The sequence below is a fragment of the Populus alba genome, chromosome 4 (assembly GCF_005239225.2).
Source record: "Populus alba chromosome 4, ASM523922v2, whole genome shotgun sequence".
NCBI lineage: Eukaryota > Viridiplantae > Streptophyta > Magnoliopsida > Malpighiales > Salicaceae > Populus > Populus alba.
The window spans coordinates 7,061,203-7,080,557 of NC_133287.1; the positions used below are offsets into that span (position 1 = coordinate 7,061,203).

General features: G+C 32.2%; 2 protein-coding genes across 3 annotated transcripts; one reads left to right on the top strand and one right to left on the bottom strand.

Moving 5' to 3' along the window:
- Positions 1-949: 949 nt before the first annotated feature.
- LOC118030268 (uncharacterized) lies at positions 950-8,991 on the bottom strand. The gene is made up of 16 exons (XM_035034318.2): positions 8,703-8,991; positions 8,538-8,621; positions 8,293-8,433; positions 8,099-8,169; positions 7,919-8,012; positions 7,253-7,330; positions 6,858-6,924; positions 3,865-3,950; positions 3,717-3,767; positions 3,050-3,097; positions 2,720-2,840; positions 2,451-2,631; positions 1,710-1,847; positions 1,512-1,624; positions 1,301-1,372; positions 950-1,207 (listed from the first exon to the last, which is right to left on the bottom strand). Exons 1-16 carry the CDS (start codon positions 8,883-8,885, stop codon positions 1,095-1,097), a joined length of 1,641 nt encoding a protein of 546 aa, XP_034890209.1. The 5' UTR covers positions 8,886-8,991; the 3' UTR covers positions 950-1,094.
- Positions 8,992-12,244: 3,253 nt separating this feature from the next.
- LOC118030269 (glutamate decarboxylase 1) lies at positions 12,245-17,469 on the top strand. 2 transcript variants are annotated; one of them, XM_035034319.2, is made up of 7 exons: positions 12,245-12,403; positions 12,541-12,745; positions 15,637-15,837; positions 15,938-16,152; positions 16,275-16,528; positions 16,622-16,674; positions 16,767-17,469. In XM_035034319.2, the coding sequence occupies exons 1-7, from the start codon at positions 12,318-12,320 to the stop codon at positions 17,250-17,252; spliced, it is 1,500 nt and encodes a 499-aa protein (XP_034890210.1). In that variant the 5' UTR covers positions 12,245-12,317; the 3' UTR covers positions 17,253-17,469. The 2 variants fall into 2 exon arrangements, with proteins under 2 accessions (XP_034890210.1, XP_073264543.1); XM_073408442.1 differs by having other exon boundaries at positions 12,541-12,739; positions 15,631-15,837.
- The last annotated feature ends 1,886 nt before the right edge of the window (positions 17,470-19,355 follow it).

Below are 19,355 nucleotides of genomic sequence, written 5' to 3' on the forward strand. Positions count from 1 at the left end.
AGGCTGGAATTTAAGTGAAAAATCTGGAATAATCTGAGATCTTGTTCTTGGCTGGAATTTAGCTGAAAATTTTGGAATAATCTATGATTTTGAGCAAGATAAGATTTAATTTATTTTTTAATTTAGTATAAGATATATCAGTAATTCACAACTTTAATCGAAATAGCACACCTTTAGTGCATAAATTAGACTAAAAATGTCAGCTGGCTGCATAAATACCGAAACAAACAAACCTTTCATTAGTCGATCCTGATTAATATCTCCAAATTAACAGAGCCTATTTCATGTGAAAAGACCATTATGCATTTGCCTTGATTCACCGTGGGATTATAAGAGTGAATTAGTGTTTTTGCTCTTCTTCGTCAAATCAACTTGCTAAGTTTAGGGGTCAAATGGACTTTTCTCCGTAATCCATTTGTCACTAACATTTTCATTAGGGATACAAAGTTATCATTTTCGAATAATGAAATACCTTCACTACTTTTAAAAGCAAAAATCAGGTAGTTGGTTACCCCTTTTTTAGATTTTTTTTTTTTTTTGTATAGTTCAATTACTAACTTAACCTAAAACTAGGCTTGCTTTGGGGGCATTTATGGATTTTCATGTTGGTTTTTGCATTTTAAGCATATTAGTATAGGAGTAAATTGGTGTTTTTTTCATTAATTAGAAGTTATTAAATTTGTGAATCTATAAAGCGCGTGGATGCAACGCGAAGGCACGTGGGAGGGTTCTGCCATGCTTGAGCTTCACATCCTGCGTCCTACACCACGGTGAAAAATTATCTGCCATATCAATGGATTCCCCAAGACTGTTTCTGTTGGATGAGCCGATACCCAAGACAATTTAGATCAAAACCCTAAACTAATCTCATAACCTTTTTTTTTTTTTTTTATCAAATCAATCTCAACCATCCATTCAGACATCCTTTACAAGATACCCATCGTCAATCAGATACAAATTACAGTATAACCTTGATAAATCAATAACTCAATTAAATAATATTTTTGTTAAAACTTTAGTATCTTGATTAAATAATATCACAATTAATTAATAAATTTTTATGGTGCCAAAGATACTGTTCTATAGAGGTTTAACTATATAGGACAATTATCATGTTTACCAGGAAGGCATTTCAGCAACAATTTTCTATACAATGTGCATAGATGTTGCTTGACCTTCTCCATCCAAAAAAGCAGCTGCAGTCCCACTATAATTGCAAAAGAAGGAAACCCTGTAAATCCAGTTGTCTAAACTAGGCCTCTAGAGGGTTGTTATCGATGTGAATTATATGCATTCTTACCGAGAAAAAGCCGTAGCTGCAGATAACTCGCATTTGTCCTTAATCTGGAGAAGGTAACTTTCATTGATGAATCTGAAAGGAGAACAAGAGCATATAAAAATATATCAGCTCAAACTCATCATCAGGGGCATGGAAATGAGAGAGTAAGATTCCTTGATGCTTGAATTATCAAATAATCCCTTTGTTTAGGACATGTATTTCAAGAACCTACCAGATTCAGGACTCAACTTTGGAGAGAGGCCACGTATTGCGTACTTCACATAGGCTAATAGCCTGACATTCTGTGGAGCTCCCAGCTTCCTAATGACTGACCTGAGGAGGCCACTGCAAAAGAACAGCCGGCCAGTAAGGGCTGCGCAGCTACTTTTTTATTAAAAAGTAAATGATTAGGATGTTGGACTTTTCTTACTCCGTGCGCAATATAGTGAGAAAGTCAGGTGGTAGAGATTCCATGAAAGAAAATAAGTCATCCACTCTCAAATAATTCAACTCCTGCTTCAAGCCACTCTTTTCTTCATCTGACATTCCCTTTCCAAGAATTGCTTTACTGTTGCATGAACCAAGCTCAGTTCGGTCTATAATTTAATTGTTAATATTCAATGATAAAATGCCACTACATCTCCATTATATGATAAGAAATGCTAATTCACAGGAACAGACCAGTGTCACTACGTTTCACTTGCGGTCTTTGTTTGGGTATATCCTAAAGTGGGGTTATGTGCTGTGGAATGCTAAAAGGCACATTTAGTAAGGATGAAACGAACAGAAAGAAAACGAGTATTTGTGGAGTAACACAGGAAGTGCATGAAACAGGAGGTGATGAAAGAATTATGAGTGAAAGCTAGAACCAAGTTAGGTGACAATCTTATATACCAAGGAATCATAAAACCCCAGTTTCCTGGTTAAATATTGAATTTCATATTTGGTGTTATACTGTAGCACCTCAAGAAAAGTGTACCACACAATACAATTCCAGAACAGTCCCTTGTACCACTCTACATCATCAAGAAGACTTCAAGTATCACCCCTATCATCTCATCACCACTATGGTCGACAATGATATTATTAACAAAATCTGTATTTAATTGCAAAATTATTCAGCAATTAACTCTACCATCACATAGTAAAAGATAATAACAAGAAAAATCACCTGTTGATGGTTCTTCCAAGAAAAATGACAGGGAGGTATTTAGCATACTTCCCAACACCAAGTCCTTTGCCAAGCTGCTGTATTTTATGCGTGTCTTGAAGAATCATAGCTTTCCACAGCTGACAATAGTCTTGTCTAAATCCTTCATCCAATTGTTTGTAGATTCCATGATCTAAAATAACTGCAGGTGTATAGCGAAACAACTTCATACTACAAGCTGTTTTCACAAATGAGAATTTATTTATGATAATTCAAAAATCAACACATACCCAGAGTAAAGCCATTTGGACCTTCTGGAGAAACTAATATATTTCCAGGGTGTGGATCTCCATGCACAAATCCATGTACGAATATCATCTCAGCAAAGATTTCCACCAAAGCTTTCGTAACCTAATATACAGACTAAGGGAAGATCGGTAAAAAATATTAATTTAGTCAGCATCATGCATTGTAAGTTTGAATGATGAATCATGACCAGCCACACAATAAATATGATATCCTCAATTTGTGAACGTTTACGAGCAATTTCAATTGTAGGAAACTGAGTATTTGTTATAAATTTAGAGAAAAACAACCTAAAGGGGACTCAAGAAACCAACCTTTATAGGATTTATTCTCGTTTCCTTCATAAATTCCACATCATCAACCTGAAATGCTAGGAACATCATGTTAATAGCACGTAGCAGTTGAGCCAAAAGCCTCATAATAATATAGAGACCAATTAAAAGAAACCATTACATTTCAAAATGATACTATGAACAGTGCTATAATTTAATAGGTTTTCTGAGAAGTATCAGATAAAGTTGTCCATGATTTAACAACAGTTCATCATGGAAGAAATGTTCATCGGTTATGTTTTATTGTAATTGTTGTTTAAAATGATGGTTTAAAAATCTTGAATTTTAACACCATCAAAATTTTGGAAAAGTGAGCTAGGTACCCGATACTTCTCCTTTAACAAGTCCCAGAACCTTTAAGTTTAGTGCCCAATTTAGTTCCTTGTATTTGGTAGAAAAATTGGTGCAAAGATTGCAGTCATATACCACTATTTGTTAAAAGTAGCACCTTTTCTCTGCTGGGAAAAAAAAACGATATTGGTTATCTTGGCAGTTATGGTTCGGGAACCCATTTTGTTGTCCAAGCTTGTATTAATACATTGCTGGCAGTCTCATAAAGAATTCAAGGCCCACAGAGAACCGAAATAGACCTTCTAAGTTCACTGAAATCCTAATCACAAGACAGATGCAGCAAGTTCAAAATCCATACCTTGTGCCCCCAACAAAATTGCATCGTCAAAACCTGACGTGTGGTCAACTCCTGGAAATATTAATATGGTCCTCAGAATTACATTCACCAGTAAGCACAAATAATTTGACAATGAGCTGTTGGTAAAGGAAAATCTCAGTCATCCTACCCAAAAAACATGAGGAATCCTGACGAACTTGTTATTTTTGAAGTTTTTGCCAGTTTTCTCAGAATTTCTTGCCTCCTGAATGAAATCTGTGAAACATGGAAAAGTGAAAAATCATATCTTTCCGGTTAATCCTAAACAATGAAAAATCAGACAATTTTTTTTTGTATCCTCGTTATCTCAAATAAAGTGAAATAAGTAAACTACTGATGCTAAGATACTAAATATATCAACAGTGATCTACAGTTAAAGCATGTACAGACACCTTTTCACTGAACTTGGAACTCTTAAATTCGAGCATGAGATGTTTGCATTGTCTGTACAAGAAACTCAAAAGGTATTACAGAGCCACCAGAACCATTATGCATGTGAAATCCACTACAAGCAGCAAAATATTTTGGTGGGAACACCAGACCTGAGACATTGTTTACACACTCGTATGATCATAGATGATGAAGGGTAACCCAAACCATTAAGAGATTGAGCTTTAGCTTATGTTTTGATTTGATTTATTTGAACTTTTAATTTAGGTTCATTAATTAGACTTTATTTGTTGAGCTTGATTTAATTATTATTAGGTATTTTATTTAGTAAGCAATAAGCCCAATTCTTGTTCTAGTTATGATTTTAATATTTACATCCTACCTTTCTAAATGTCACGAAGTTTTAATGAAATGAATAAAAATTTGCAAAGTTGAACTTTTCCAACCCTATTCTTCTCTTCTTTGGCTTTTTCTTCTTTTTTTTCTTTGGTTTTTTCATCTTAGCTTGTTCTTTTCTTTCTTATTAGGCTTCAAATCTTTTTTTGTTCCACGTCAGATTTAGTTTCAAAGCATGGTCTTTTAATTGTTCTTATAATAATACAATCTATGATCTTATTTAAATTCCTAACATTTAATCTGGTTCACAAACCCTAAATTTATGGGAGATATCATCTGGTCAACATGTGATCTAAACAAAAAAAAAAAAAAAACCTTCAATTTTTTGTTTACAGCCGGGAAAAAAAAAAACTATTGTTCATCCTGTCCACCAACAACAGCAACCATCCACACCAGCAAATCCTCCAGCAGACACCAATCACAGAGCACACTATCCTCACCAGAGAGTAGATCGGGCTTCTCCCAACAGCCACCAAGATCCACAAAAATTCTCACAACAGCCAAATCAATTTGTTTTCAACAACTGCCTCTCACAACAGTAGATCAACTGAACTCAGAGACTTGCCATGACAGACAAGCATCTTCATCTTTTCATCTGCATCGAGTCATGAGGAATATTTCTTTGACTTATTTCCAAGAGCAGATCTGTGTGAAGACTGCCACAAGCAACATCAACAAGGAAACAGGTTCTTAAGGCAGATTAATTAATCCTTGCCATGTAATCACAATGTCATCAGCCACATCAACACATACTGCCACATCAGTCACCATGCTAGCACATCAACTACGTCAGGTGCTATGTCAGACACCTGCAATGACGCTAGCAGCTATTGTTTCGTCATCTGCCACATCACCTAGTACTACCACGTCCACGCCACGTCATGTCAAGTACTGCCATGTTAACGCCATGTCATCCAGCAATACTCCCAAGCAATCTAGTCAATAAATTTATCTACCTTTTGATTTGTTTTGTTGAATTTTAATTTTTGCACTTGTCATTAATACTAAAAAAAATTGGAGCCCATCAAATTGATATCTAGCAATAATTATGGAAGATCTATCAATGCATACTTAAAATTTTATTTAGTATATTTTGTTCTTGATTAATCTACACATTATTTTTGTATTGTGATTTCATATCTCAATATGCAATAATCATCTAGCGTTCAAATTTAAGTCTACACTTACCATGGACTTTAATAATACTCTTAAAGCCATTTGAGTCTTAGATGACCACCATAATTAAAAAAATTGAACCCTAAAAGAGTTATCAAATAAGACACCCAAATACCGATAAATATCAAAATGTTCATTAAACTGTTACTAAACTTTGATATTAGTTATACTTTTGACATGAAAAACCTCGTTATATATAAAACACAACACTCTATCCTTCATACTCCATTTGATATCCTTACCATATTATCTTTATCATTGACACAAAAGGAACATATTAATGCTACTTTGGATCCACAAGTTGTTTTCACTAAGGAAGATGAACTTCAACGAATCTCAATATAGGAGCTAGATAACTAACTAGATACAAACTATACTTGGATTATCAAATAAATATAACAATAGCTTAATCATGATATTTAGGATTATTATTGGAGCTGCCTTGAGCTATACTTGACAAGATCTAGTTTCTCTAATCTCGAGAGAATTGGTGGGGACACCGGACCCGAGACATTGTTTACGCACTTGTATGATTATAGACGATGGAGGGTAGCTCAAACCATTAAGAGATTGGGCTTTATCTTATGTTTTGGTTTAATTTATTTGAACTTTTAATTGAGGTTTATTAATCAAGCTTTATTTGTTGGGCTTGATTTAATTATTGTTGGGTATTTTATTTAGTGAGCTATAAGCCCAATTGCTTGTTCTAGTCAAGGTTTTAGTATTTATATACTACTTTTCTAAATGTTAGGAAGTTTTGATGAATTAAATAAAAATTTGCAAAGTTGCAAACTTTTCCAACCCCGATTCTTCTCCTCTGACTTTTTCTTTAGCCTTTTCTTCTTAACTTCTTCTTTTCTTTCTTATTAGGCTTCAAATTTTTTTTTGTTCCACATCACATTGGTTGGGCATACGATGGCAAGGGGGTCTAAAATATTCATTTTTTTCCTATAAAAAAGGTAACTAACTGACATCCGTTCTAAATAGCTGAATACTTTAGGTTGGAATATCATATAGCAACACGTACTTTTACACTTTGTTGCAGGCAATTTTTCATGTTGGAATATGGAGAATGCATGCAGTGAAGAAGTTACACAGGTTCTTCAAGTGTCTATCAAGGAGATTAAAAATGCATAAAATAAGCAAAGGAACACCACTGACCAAGTTCTGAAGAAATAACCTCTCTGAATTCTGTTACCAGCCAGTTAAATCTATAATCAGGGAAAAGCTGTGGAAAAGAGAGGGGGGGAAAGAAAGGGAAAAAGGAAAGATAACTCTAAGCTAGTGGATCAGTCATCAAAATAAAAAGAGTATAATTTAACTAGGAAGTGAAAACTCCCACACGAATTATGCAAAAAAAAATAAATCAGGAGAATAAACTGTTGTCCAAAAAGAAAAGGAGGTCATATTCATATTCAAGATTCAAGATACATCACATGTGTTGAATGTTACCTTATCCAAAAAAGAACATCCAAAATCTAACTTCACAAAAAGATGATACCACTATGATGCAACAGAGATATAATTTAAATTGTTAAGAGAATTTTATCACGCACCCATGCCACGGATTTTGAAAGAAAGGACATGGTGGTTATGTCTATCTTCATCTGGCTTTCTAACCCAGGGTACTGTACCTACATGCAGAAAAAGAGAAGCATGTTACAATTAAATACATAACTCACAAGAATCCATAAAGTTTTGAAGAAGAAAATTTTCTAACATTTATAAAGAAGGTTTGGTAGGGTATGTTCCACATTCACCAGAGAACATCATATAGATTCTCCTAATGTAATCATCAACTTTATTGGAAGAATCAAATCATAATGATATCAAAGTTTTCCTCTGCAAATTGGATATATAATGATGGATCAAGTTCCACATATGAATCAAGATCCAACATATCCAATAAATAACTGTATGGCAAAGAGTTTGCTTTTGAAAAGGTCAAAAAATAGATAAGGGCAAGAGAGAGAAGAAGAATCCCAGCATTAATAGTCACAGCCAACTTTAATATTGGAAAGTAGGCAAAGATTCAACAAACTAAAGACAATCAAAGTAAAATTGGAAACATGTTATCAAAGGATCAATAGTGCCAATGAATCACATCATCTCCAGTTAAAAGCATTCTTTAACTTCCAAAATTTAGGTCAAGAAAATTGCTAGTTGCTAAAGCAAAAAATGAAACCAAGTGAGTTAAACAACTAAAACTGACACCGACCAACCTTGACTGCTACTTCTTGATGATCTTTCAAAATCGCATGATGCACTTGCGCAATTGACGCAGCAGCTACTGGTTGTTCATCAAACGACAAAAATCTGCCATTTACGTTAAAATAAATAAATATTAATTCAACAACAAATGTCCACCTTCAACATCTAAAAAAAACTGAATTGAAACTTACATATTCTTCAAATCTCGACCCAAATTGCTTTGAAGCACTTGTTTTATATCCTTAAAACTACAAGGAACTGCCTGCATTATAACTAAACAAAATATTAGCCTACGAAACAGACACAAATTCTTCATGCAACAAATAAACAAACGGATTTCTCAATAAACACAATCAAAATTAACAAGAAATTCAAAATTTAAGACCTGATCTTGCAATGAAGAAAGCACCAAAGAGTATTCCTGTGGTACTTGTTTTAATGAAGCAACAAACTGTCCAGCTTTCACATAAAATCCTTTGTTTTCTTCACATAATTTTAGTATCCTCTTCGCCGATCGTAAATGCACCTTAATTAATTAAATTCAATCAAAATCAAAACTTAAAATATTAACTAAATCACAAATTAACACATAAATTAAAAAAATACGAAAAAAAAATTTACTTCATTTACCTCGGATAATTTCTGATAATAAGAATCAGAGTTCACTGGTAGGTTACGGAGAGAGAGTTTGTAATCAGCGATGGTTAACGCAATCTGTCAACAAAAATGGAAACGATTAAAACATGATTCATTAAGTAATTAGTTTAGAAAGATATAGGAGATTTTTCTACGGACGGTGGAGATTGCGCGAGAGGAGCGAGGGACGGCGTGGATTGGAGAGGTGATTTTGTTAGTGAAGGAGTCGGTGGCAGTTGTGGTGGTGTAGAGAGTGAGAGCGGCGGTGCCAGTGGTTGCTGTTAGCAGTAAAATTTTAATTTTTTTCGTTAAAAGAAGCTTGAAGTTTTGTTTGAAAGTCATTTCGTTTTGTGAAGGGTGGTGGCGCTGGTGGTGGTTTTGGCGGCGAGGTAACGGAGGTATGGTGTCTTTTAAAAATGTTGAAGAACGGTCCGAGTTCTTAAAAATTTGTGAGGATTCCGGATTATGAATATGAGCTTTCAGTAGGCCATGGGCCCAATAGTTGTTGGTCCAAATAGAATAGGCTTGTACAGTTATCCTTATATAATTTCTTTCGATCAAGGCCCGGAGAGGAAGATGACAGGATTTTTAAAAAAAAAGGGGGGGGGGGGGAGGCCCGGGAGGGTTCAAGTTGTCTATTTGGAAAAAATAATAATCAATATTTAGCTTTAAAAAAAGGTTATGCTTAATAAAACAAGCCGAATAAATATAGTTATACACTCGGTGTTATAATATCATTAAATCAACTTAAATCAATTATTTTTATTCACATAACTTTATTTTGTTTTTTTTTCTAAAAAAAATCCTTAATATAAACACAATAAATTTAAATTAGATTTAACCGGATAAATTAGATTACTAATAACCTTTTTCCTTTTATGGTTGTGAGAAATGATTAGATATGAATACAGATTAGGGAATTACTAAGCTATTTTGATTAAATAAAAAAAATTCACTCAATCACCAAACCAATGCCTAGATGTATGAAATGTAGAGTATTTGTAATTAGATTAGCAAAAATATTTTCTATTTATTTGATTCAATATAGTTTTTTTCCTGATTTTTAAAGGTTCTATTTATTTTGATTAAATAAAAAAAAGTTCACTCAATCACCAAACCAATGCCTAGATGTATGAAATGCAGAGTATTTGTAATTAGATTAGCAAAATACAAATTAGGGAATTACTAAGCTATTTTTTTTTTTAATTAGAATGTTTTTTTTTTTTTTTGAGCCGTGCGGTGGACCTTACAAAAGAATATGCATGTTTTTTTTTTATGAGGGATATCGTGCATACCTTTTTAATAATCTTGCCATTAACGTTTTAATCTCTAAAAACATACTCTACGGTACCAAACACGCATTTACCTATTTTGTCTTCTCTGATAACTCTAATCCACAGCAAGCGGGCATGCCCTCCCTCCCTCCCTCTCTCTATCTCTATCTCTCTCTCTCTCTCTCTCTCTCTATCTCTCTGAAATATCATCAAGAACAGTAGCTAAAAAGCTCCAAAACTCCATCGACCACTCCTATATATTTCAAAGTTATCATCGATCATCGATTCATCGGCCCACCTGGCAATCATGATTCATGTTCATCGTACACAATTATGGGACGACGAAACCTTGCTGTTCCACTTGGCACAGGCACCATCTTCATTTTCGAGAGAAAAAACATGTTTGGATGTCGTTTTTTTAAGCACTAGCAATTCCTTTCACATCCCACCATGTACGTCTCCAGATTAACCGTTCCTCTTTTTCTTTTTTTTTTTTCTTTTTTCTTTTGGCTCTCTTCGGCTTGGACGTGTCCCACGCTTTTATAAGCATCGGAGCTTTCCTTTATCTGGAAGCATGAACCACTACAGAAATTCTAAATAATAATAATTAAGAAACGCTCGGTGGAGATGGCAATTTCATGTGAAACTGATGAACACTTACCTCCATGCCCCTTTTCTCTTTCAGCTACTTGGTTTTTGCTCAAGGGAAGGAAAAAGAAAAGGTGTAAAATTCTCTGGATTTCTAGCTCGACGTTGCCAGCTATGTTAAATACAATTTACTGCCTGTAATCCCCAATATTTTAGAAATTTCTATCAAAGGAGGGATTTAATTCAAATTGAGCTCACAGGAAGGGGAAGATCGAATTGAAGCAGCCACGTATCTTTGAAAATTAGTTGCAGTGATGGAAGGGAAATCTATGGACAAGAGATAGGCGAGGGCAATTAATTGCCGAGGGCACATGGCAAATGTTCCCTCCCGAGGTAACTTATTAGGTTTTATTTATTTTTATATTTTAAAAATATCTTTTAAAAAATTTTAAAATTTTTATTTTTTATTAATTTTAAATTAATATATTTTTAGTGTTTTTTAAATTATTTTGATATACTATATCAAAAATAATTTTTTAAAAATAAAAAATATCATTGACATATATTTTAGCATAAAAAATTATTTAAAAATTAACCGCAACCACACTGTCAAACACATTCTTTATTGACTTCTGTAATGTGTAATGCTGAGGATAACTTAATTCATCATATTTTAAATTTGTTTTTTATAAATTATCAATTTAAATCTTATAAATTTAAAAATTATTATAAATTTATATTATTATTAATCCAAAAACTCAAAATTAATCTTAAAAAAAATTATTGACTTCGGTGCATGCACGCGGAAACCATTTTGCAAACAAGAACAACACAAAAATCAATGAATAATCAGTTTTCCGCGTTTATAGCCTCCACGAAAAAATAAAAATAATTGCTTTAAAAAGTCGAAAAAGCAATCTAGAGTCTAGATTCTCTAAAATAGAAGGACAACGGTAATAAATGACAGAGGGCACATGGTTATTTTGACTTTAGATTTCCCAATATATCCATTTCACTCGGGTCAAGATTTTAGGCAATGGACATCCATAATGTTGGCCTTAATTACGGGGGGCTTTTCTTTACCCCAGTGCCATCAAATCTTGATATATGCGAAAAAAGAAAGTCCTTAATTGCATAAAGTAAATGAATTAAAAAAAAAACCAAAGAAAAAGAGGTAATTGTATTGTAAAAAAAACATTGAAAAATTATACAAGTTCAATTTCTTTTTATCATATATTATTATTTTTAATTTAATTTTTATTCTAATAATTTTTCTTTATTTTTTTGAAAATTATTTTATAGAAAATTTATTGATTTTAATTTCATCCTTCAATCTAAATTGATAATATATTGTTTTTTTTTCATTTTGATCTTTATTTTTTTAATTTTTAAAAAATATTATATTTTTTCTTATTTGCTATTGTTTCCTTTTTTCCCTTATATAATTAAAATAAAATCAATTCATTTAATTTTTATTCTAATAATTTCTCTTCATATTTTCTTTAATCTTTTAATAAAAAATTTATTATTTTAATTTCATCCTTCAATATAGTTTTTTTTTTCATTTTAATCTTCATTCTTTTAATGTTTTAAAAATATTTTTTTTCTTGTTTGATATTGTTGCCTTTTTTTTTTCCTCATATAATTAAAATAAAATCAACTTATTTAATTGGTCATAAATACAATCTGAAATATTAATTTTTAATAAAAAAAAAACGTTTATAATATTTAAATATTTTACCGGAAAATATGTAACTGCTAACTACTCCAGTAATATTTAATTGGACTGACCAAAGACCATTCTTTCCTTACCTTTCTCTATATAAGGTATAAACCTGCCCATAAGTCTCATCTTCCTTCACACTTGACTCTTTCCCATCTCAACAACACCTCAAGCTTCTCTTTGATCGCCATGGTTCTCTCCAAGACAGCTTCAGAATCTGATGTCTCCGTTCACTCGACTTTTGCCTCCAGATACGTTCGAGCTTCACTTCCCAGGTATAATTGTTAGTCTGATCATCCTGATCATCCTCTTCTCCATTTTTTTTCCATCATATATCGCCTTTGAATCCACCTGCACACACACATGATGAATAAATGGTGTTCCTGTGTTTTATTTTCCTCCGATCGATTAGGTTCAAGATGCCGGAGAACTCGATCCCGAAGGAGGCGGCCTTTCAGATCATAAACGATGAGCTCATGCTGGATGGAAACCCTAGGCTGAACCTCGCATCGTTTGTGACGACATGGATGGAGCCTGAATGTGACAAGCTTATCATCGCTTCTATCAACAAAAACTACGTCGACATGGATGAATACCCGGTCACCACCGAGCTTCAGGCAAGCCACCACTTTCACACACCACATGCTGCTGCTATTTTTTTATTTACTTTCTTCTCCTACACAGAGATTTAAGTCCTCCAAACTAAATACATTTACACAGATCGTTACATCTACCTACTTGAGCTATAAAATGCATTACATAGCTGGGCTTTAAGAGAGTGTTTTTTAATTTTTTTTTTTTTAATTTTTTTTTATGAGCCGTGCGGCGCGCTTTAAAAAAAATATATGTGTATGTTTTTTTATGAGGGATATGGTGCGCATCTCTTTAATAAATATATTTCAAGTGTAAATTTAAAAATATAGTAGAGGTTAGGTATGTTTTATTTAGAAATATATAAAAATAATATTTTTTTTTGTTTTTTTAATATTAAGACATCAAAATTATCTAAAAATATTAAAAAATAATTTAAAACTAAAGAAATTAATTAAAGTTTTAAAAAATTATATTTTGAACAGTAATACTACATGGTAGGGAGTTCAAGGTTCAAACTAGAGTTGGCCTAAAATAATTTATTCCATATGCTTCTCTTAGCTAGTAAGCTTGTGGTGGGTCTACATGCATCCCCTTGTTTGACAAGTTAAACAATCAGAATAAACTAGGTTGTCCATCCTTTTACATTAACCGTTTAAACAATCAGAAACTCATTTAATTATTTAAACTTTTAAATTAAAAAAGTTATTTAATATAATATTAAAATTTTAGAGTTTAAGTGCGTGTTTAGGAGTATGTTTATAGTTACTTTTCAAAGTATTTTTTATTTAGAAAAATATATCAATAATATTTTTTTTATTTTATTAAAATTATTTTAAAATTAGCACATTAAAATGATTTGAAAACATAAAAAATATATTAATTTAAGCTTGTGATGGGTCAGCATGCAATGCATCCCCTAGTTTAAAAAGGTAAGAATATTAAACAATCCGAATAAACTAGATTGTCCGTCCTTTTACATTAACCGTTTAAACAATCAGAATATTAAACCTTATATAATTATTTAAACTTTTAAATTAAAAAAATTATTTAATATAATATTAGAATTTTATTAAGAAAGCAATTACAAATTTAAATTTTATTATTTTTATTTTATTCAATAAAAATATAATATAATATAATAAAGATTTGTTTAACTGTCTAGCTTAAAATACAAAAGTGGAATATGAATGCAATCAATTGAATTGAAGTTGGATTAGATAGTGCGATCGAACTGAATAAATTTAGTCTTGATTCTTGCTGATTTTGAAGCCATTACTTCATAGTTGCAGGTCCAAAATTACTTATTGAACTATTAGCTATGTAGATGATGATTCCACGACTTGTTTATATTTACATTTCAAAAATATTTTTTAAAAAATTAAAAAAAAAATTATTTTTTATTTATTTTAAATTAATATGTTTTTAGTGTTTTTAAATTATTTTAATGTATTAATATAAAAATAAATTTTTAAAAAATAAAAAATTATTTATTTTAATATAAAAAATTATTTAAAAAATAATCATAATTATTCCCAATTCCAAGCAAGCTCTTCAGCTGTCCAATTACATAACATTCTCTCAATTAGATGTTGACTTTTACAGCATGCCCCGAGACAAAAGGTCACGATTCAACTGCCTGTTATAAGAGATTAGGAAATAGGAATTCACTTTCTTTTTACTAATCTAGAAAGCTATGACTTGAACATATTTTTTTATAAAAAAAAAAACAAATACGTTAATTTTACTTGATATTTGTAAAATGAAGTGGGTTTTATTAGTTAATTTTAGCATGGAAATATATATTTTTTAACTCTCTTTATGTTCCCTCTCAAAGAAATTTTCTTTTTTTCTTTTTTTTTTTTTTTTTCAAAAGAAATTTTCTGTTTTATCAACAATAAATTAATTGAGATTAACCTTAGAAACTATTATGATTATTTTGATTCTCCCAATAGTAGCAAGACACACACACACACCGACAGCCTATAGAATTCAAGATTTAAGGACTTTTTCATCTCCTGTCATCACATCCACTAGTCGGTGAGTCTGGAAGAAGACGACTACATTGCCGGGCCCACTGAGCCAGTGATGAATGAATGGCACAAGTGTGATGAAAATGACTCTTCGATTTTAGGCGAGGACATCAATTCTGATGTACTATTGTCTTTTACTCTCTCTCTTTTTTTTTAAATGACAAAGACTAATACAGATATGACAGATATGAACAGGATATTTGTCACCAGGGCTAGCCTGTATTCACTGTAAAAACAAATATATATATATATATATATATATATATATATATTAAAGATTAAAAAGGTGTTGGTTTTATCAACAATTTTTTTCAAAAAAAAAAAAATACTAACTAATTGATGGGCTTGATTTTGACCTGCTTTTATCTTGAATTGATGGTGTTGTTGATTAACTTGAGTTTTTAACCGGGTTATTTTCAATTTTTTCTTTTACTTGGACCAATCTGAATTTTAAATCAGCTATATCTGAGATTGATTTGCTATGCAGATTTAAGTTTTATAATTAGGGAAAGATATAAAGCTAGGAAATGAAAATCATGAAGAATCTGTTCCAACTTTCAATCGAAATATTGCTATCTGTCTTATAAATTAAAGAAAAATCAGTAATTGATTTCTGATATTTAATTGTTAAGAAAAATTAATTACATGACAAGTTTTAGTGTTTATCATTGCTAGCTAGACTAATTAATTATGATACTCTTCTTCTTATATATATAGTTAATTATGGTATTCTTAAATATCAAGTAACCATTCAACCACAAATAAAAATTATTGATTATTGAATTTGTTAGTCTTTTGATTAATTTTCAAGACCAAATTTATTTTTTTTTTTTTGTGCGAAGGAGCTGAACCATATATACGATGATTGTTTATTCTACATGCAGAATCGATGCGTTAACATGATAGCCCATCTCTTCAATGCTCCACTTGGAGACTCGGAGACAGCGGTTGGAGTAGGAACTGTTGGATCCTCTGAGGCTATAATGTTGGCTGGTCTGGCCTTCAAGAGGAAGTGGCAAAACAAGAGAAAAGCTGAGGGAAAGCCTTACGATAACCCTAACATTGTCACTGGAGCCAATGTTCAGGTATTGTGATTAATATGAATATATATTGATACCAACTGCTTAAAGTACAAGTTACTAACCATAATGTACTAAATAATGTGATGTTTATTCATTCTTTAAGGTATGCTGGGAGAAATTTGCAAGGTACTTTGAGGTGGAGTTGAAGGAGGTGAAGCTTAGTGATGGCTATTATGTGATGGATCCTGAGAAAGCAGTGCAAATGGTGGATGAGAACACAATCTGTGTTGCAGCTATTCTTGGTTCCACTCTTAATGGAGAATTTGAAGATGTCAAGCTCTTGAATGATCTCCTGGTGGAGAAGAACAAATCAACAGGGTAGTTAATCTCTTTGTTTATATACTTTATTAACAAAATTAAGTTTGCTCATCTTAGAGGGAGGGGGGAAATGTGCTTTGAATCCACATTCTGCAGTTTAATCCTGAGTTTTTCTTCTGTAGTTGGGATACTCCGATCCATGTCGATGCGGCCAGCGGCGGCTTCATTGCACCTTTTATATACCCGGAGCTCGAGTGGGATTTCCGGTTGCCATTGGTGAAGAGTATCAATGTCAGTGGACACAAATATGGTCTAGTCTATGCTGGTATTGGATGGGTCATTTGGAGGAACAAGGAGGACTTGCCTGAAGAACTCATCTTCCATATCAATTATCTTGGAGCTGATCAACCAACCTTCACCCTTAACTTCTCCAAAGGTAACTTGACAAAACATCCATGATTCATAACGTTTTCCTCCAGTTCTTCACGACCAAAATCTATACTCAGTTTACCCTAATTCTCTTTTGCAGGATCTAGTCAAGTTATTGCTCAATATTACCAACTCATTCGGTTGGGTTACGAGGTGAGTCTCTAACATATGTTAACATGATCAATCGCATTATACTTTGCATAAGATAATCATAATTAACATAAAGAACACATCTTGTTCATCAGGGATACAAAAATGTTATGGAAAATTGTAGAGACAACATGCTGGTGCTGAAACAAGGTCTAGAGAAGACAGGCAAGTTCAACATTGTTTCGAAAGACAAGGGGGTGCCACTGGTGGCCTTTTCTTTGAAGGACAATAGCCTCCACAACGAATTTGAGGTGTCCGACATGTTAAGGCGTTTTGGTTGGATTGTGCCTGCCTACACCATGCCTCCCGATGCTCAACATGTTACTGTGCTGCGCGTCGTAATCCGAGAAGATTTTTCTCGGACACTCGCTGAGCGTCTTGTCATTGACATTGGCAAGGTTCTTCATGAGCTTGAGACCTTGCCGTCCAGGATCAGTGCCAAGATTGTGTTGGCTAATGAAGAGAAGGATGCCGTGGCCGCCGGTAAAGAGAAGAAGGACGTCCAGAACGAAACAAGAGAGATTATTACAGCTTGGAGGAAGCTTGTCGTGCAAAGGAAGAAGTTGAATGGTGTTTGCTAGAGGATGAAAGGATGGTGGATTGAGCTGGAGTGATTTTCCCTCTCGCAATTTTATTATTTATGATGTTGAGCTTGTGTTGCTAATCAATCAAATTGTTTTTTTTTTTTTTTTTTTTTTTTTTCTGTTTTCTCGTGTCATGGTTATGTGATGTACAACTACTTGATTGTGTGTATTTTTGAAACCCAGGAATGGATTTATGCTTGAAGTACTTAATCAAGTAAGGATTGTGAGGACTTTAGATTTTTATTGGTTTTCTTCCAAAAATATTCTTCCATTAAAAAAAAAAAGTCTCTTAAATATCATAATCGAAACAGAAGAGGATGGATTAATTCAATTCCATATCAAATACTAAAACCATAGCTATAAAACTTTACTAGTTTCATACCCTAGTCTACATTAAATATTTTGTTGGTATTTAAATTTTTATTCTCTCAGGAAAAAAAATTTACCAATGAAATTATAGATGGTAATTGGTTGTTGAAAAATATATTTTCTGTGATTTATATTATATCAATTATTTTGTTGGTAATATAATCTCCAATGGTTTTACATGCAAGAAAAGCGCACCAAATAAAAAAAAAATACCAGTATCATTTTGTAGATAATTTCTTCAAGAATTATGGCATATTACTAAAAGAATAAACAATTGGTAATTCCATCAATGATAAAATGCATATTATCGATGAAATTAACATGTCGGAGATTTACATATTGTTAGTGGCAAGTCCTGTAAATTTTTTGAACTCCTTGAAACTTTCCGAGAGAATTAGTTCATTGGTAATAGTTAATGGCAGTGTCATGCAATTTTTTCAACTCTTTGGAACTTTCTAATTGATTTATTTTATCAATCATTCTATCTGTTATTCAAAGTTCATCGGTAATTCTGTTAGTATTATATTTAATATTTAAAAACATAGAAAAACATAAAAAAAATTAAAATAAATAAAACTAAAATAAATAAATAAAACCAATTTTATATTATTAATTTAAAAAAATATTATTGAATACAATTTATGTAGTAGATAGAAAATGATAGAGGAGGAGATGAATCTTTATCAGGACTAGGTGGGCGATGAGAAAGACCACATGTACCATCGAGGCTTGGCAACAGCTCCTCGTACAATCGTCTAAGTTCGGTCATCTCGGATTTAAGTTGGGTCATCTTGGCACTAAGCCAAGTCGTCTGAGCTTCAACTTGTTCTCATATAATTGCCTGGACAACTAAAGATTGATACATTATGGCTTGTCTACATGTCTTTAACCGTAGTGTTTGAGATGTTGTAAACTTGATTTCTATTAGGTCTACTGGACAATCCCACCTCCAACTATAAATTCATATCAAATTCCAAATGAGTCAAAGGATTATCCTCGTATATCTTATACAATCAGGTGTTATTTCAAATAAGACATAAAAAAAGTAGTATTTAAAAAAAATCAAAACTAAAAAAGAAAAGAAAAGAAAAGAATGAGGCAACTTTCTAGGGCCTGGTAAGCTAAGACAAGCACTTAACCCATCAAGAAAAGGCTCGCACGCGGGATGTTAACTTTTTTCTTAACTTAATTTACCCTAATTTTGTTGGAAAAAAAGTAGATTATGCATTGTTTAGAATTCCCTAGATTAGGGGCTGGAAAAACAAAGTTCTTGTTTTTTTCACCCAAAAACCCATCTTTTTACAAAAAACACATAGAAAACCTTGTTAAACTAATTCACGACCTCCTAAAACACAAAAAATTATCTCAAAATTCAAAATCAACCTAAAATAAAAAAAAAACTTTTCTAAGCTCAAATCTTTTTTTAGGCACTTTCAAGGTAAAAAGACAACTAATTTGAACTCTTCTCATCATAAAAAATCATTTGATATAAAAATTGATTTTTTTATTGCTAGAATCATCGTCAACGACAACTTTCTCTCTTTACACTGAAATTTAGCAAGCCCCTCTCTTTTCTCCCACAAAAAAAAGACAACAATGAAAAAAAATAAAGTTTAATATCAAAATTAAATTAAAGGGACGGCTTACCTAATAGCTAAAAAGGATAGGGGGCTAAATTAAACTTTTCAAAATCACCATTAATATTACCTTTTTTTTCACTTTAATCCTTTG

What these genes read in the sequence shown, in the direction of transcription:
- LOC118030268 (XM_035034318.2), bottom strand. Translation starts at nt 8,885, where the DNA reads ATGACTTTCAAACAAAACTTCAAGCTTCTTTTAACGAAAAAAATTAAA. An exon ending in GGTCGAGATTTGAAGAATAT is followed by an intron (nt 8,013 to 8,098) that starts GTAAGTTTCAAT and finishes CGTAAATGGCAG; the next exon opens with ATTTTTGTCGTTTGATGAAC. An exon ending in ATCAAGAAGTAGCAGTCAAG is followed by an intron (nt 7,331 to 7,918) that starts GTTGGTCGGTGT and finishes TTCTGCATGTAG; the next exon opens with GTACAGTACCCTGGGTTAGA.
- LOC118030269 (XM_035034319.2), top strand. Translation starts at nt 12,318, where the DNA reads ATGGTTCTCTCCAAGACAGCTTCAGAATCTGATGTCTCCGTTCACTCG. An exon ending in GAGAAGAACAAATCAACAGG is followed by an intron (nt 16,153 to 16,274) that starts GTAGTTAATCTC and finishes TTTCTTCTGTAG; the next exon opens with TTGGGATACTCCGATCCATG. An exon ending in CACCCTTAACTTCTCCAAAG is followed by an intron (nt 16,529 to 16,621) that starts GTAACTTGACAA and finishes TCTCTTTTGCAG; the next exon opens with GATCTAGTCAAGTTATTGCT.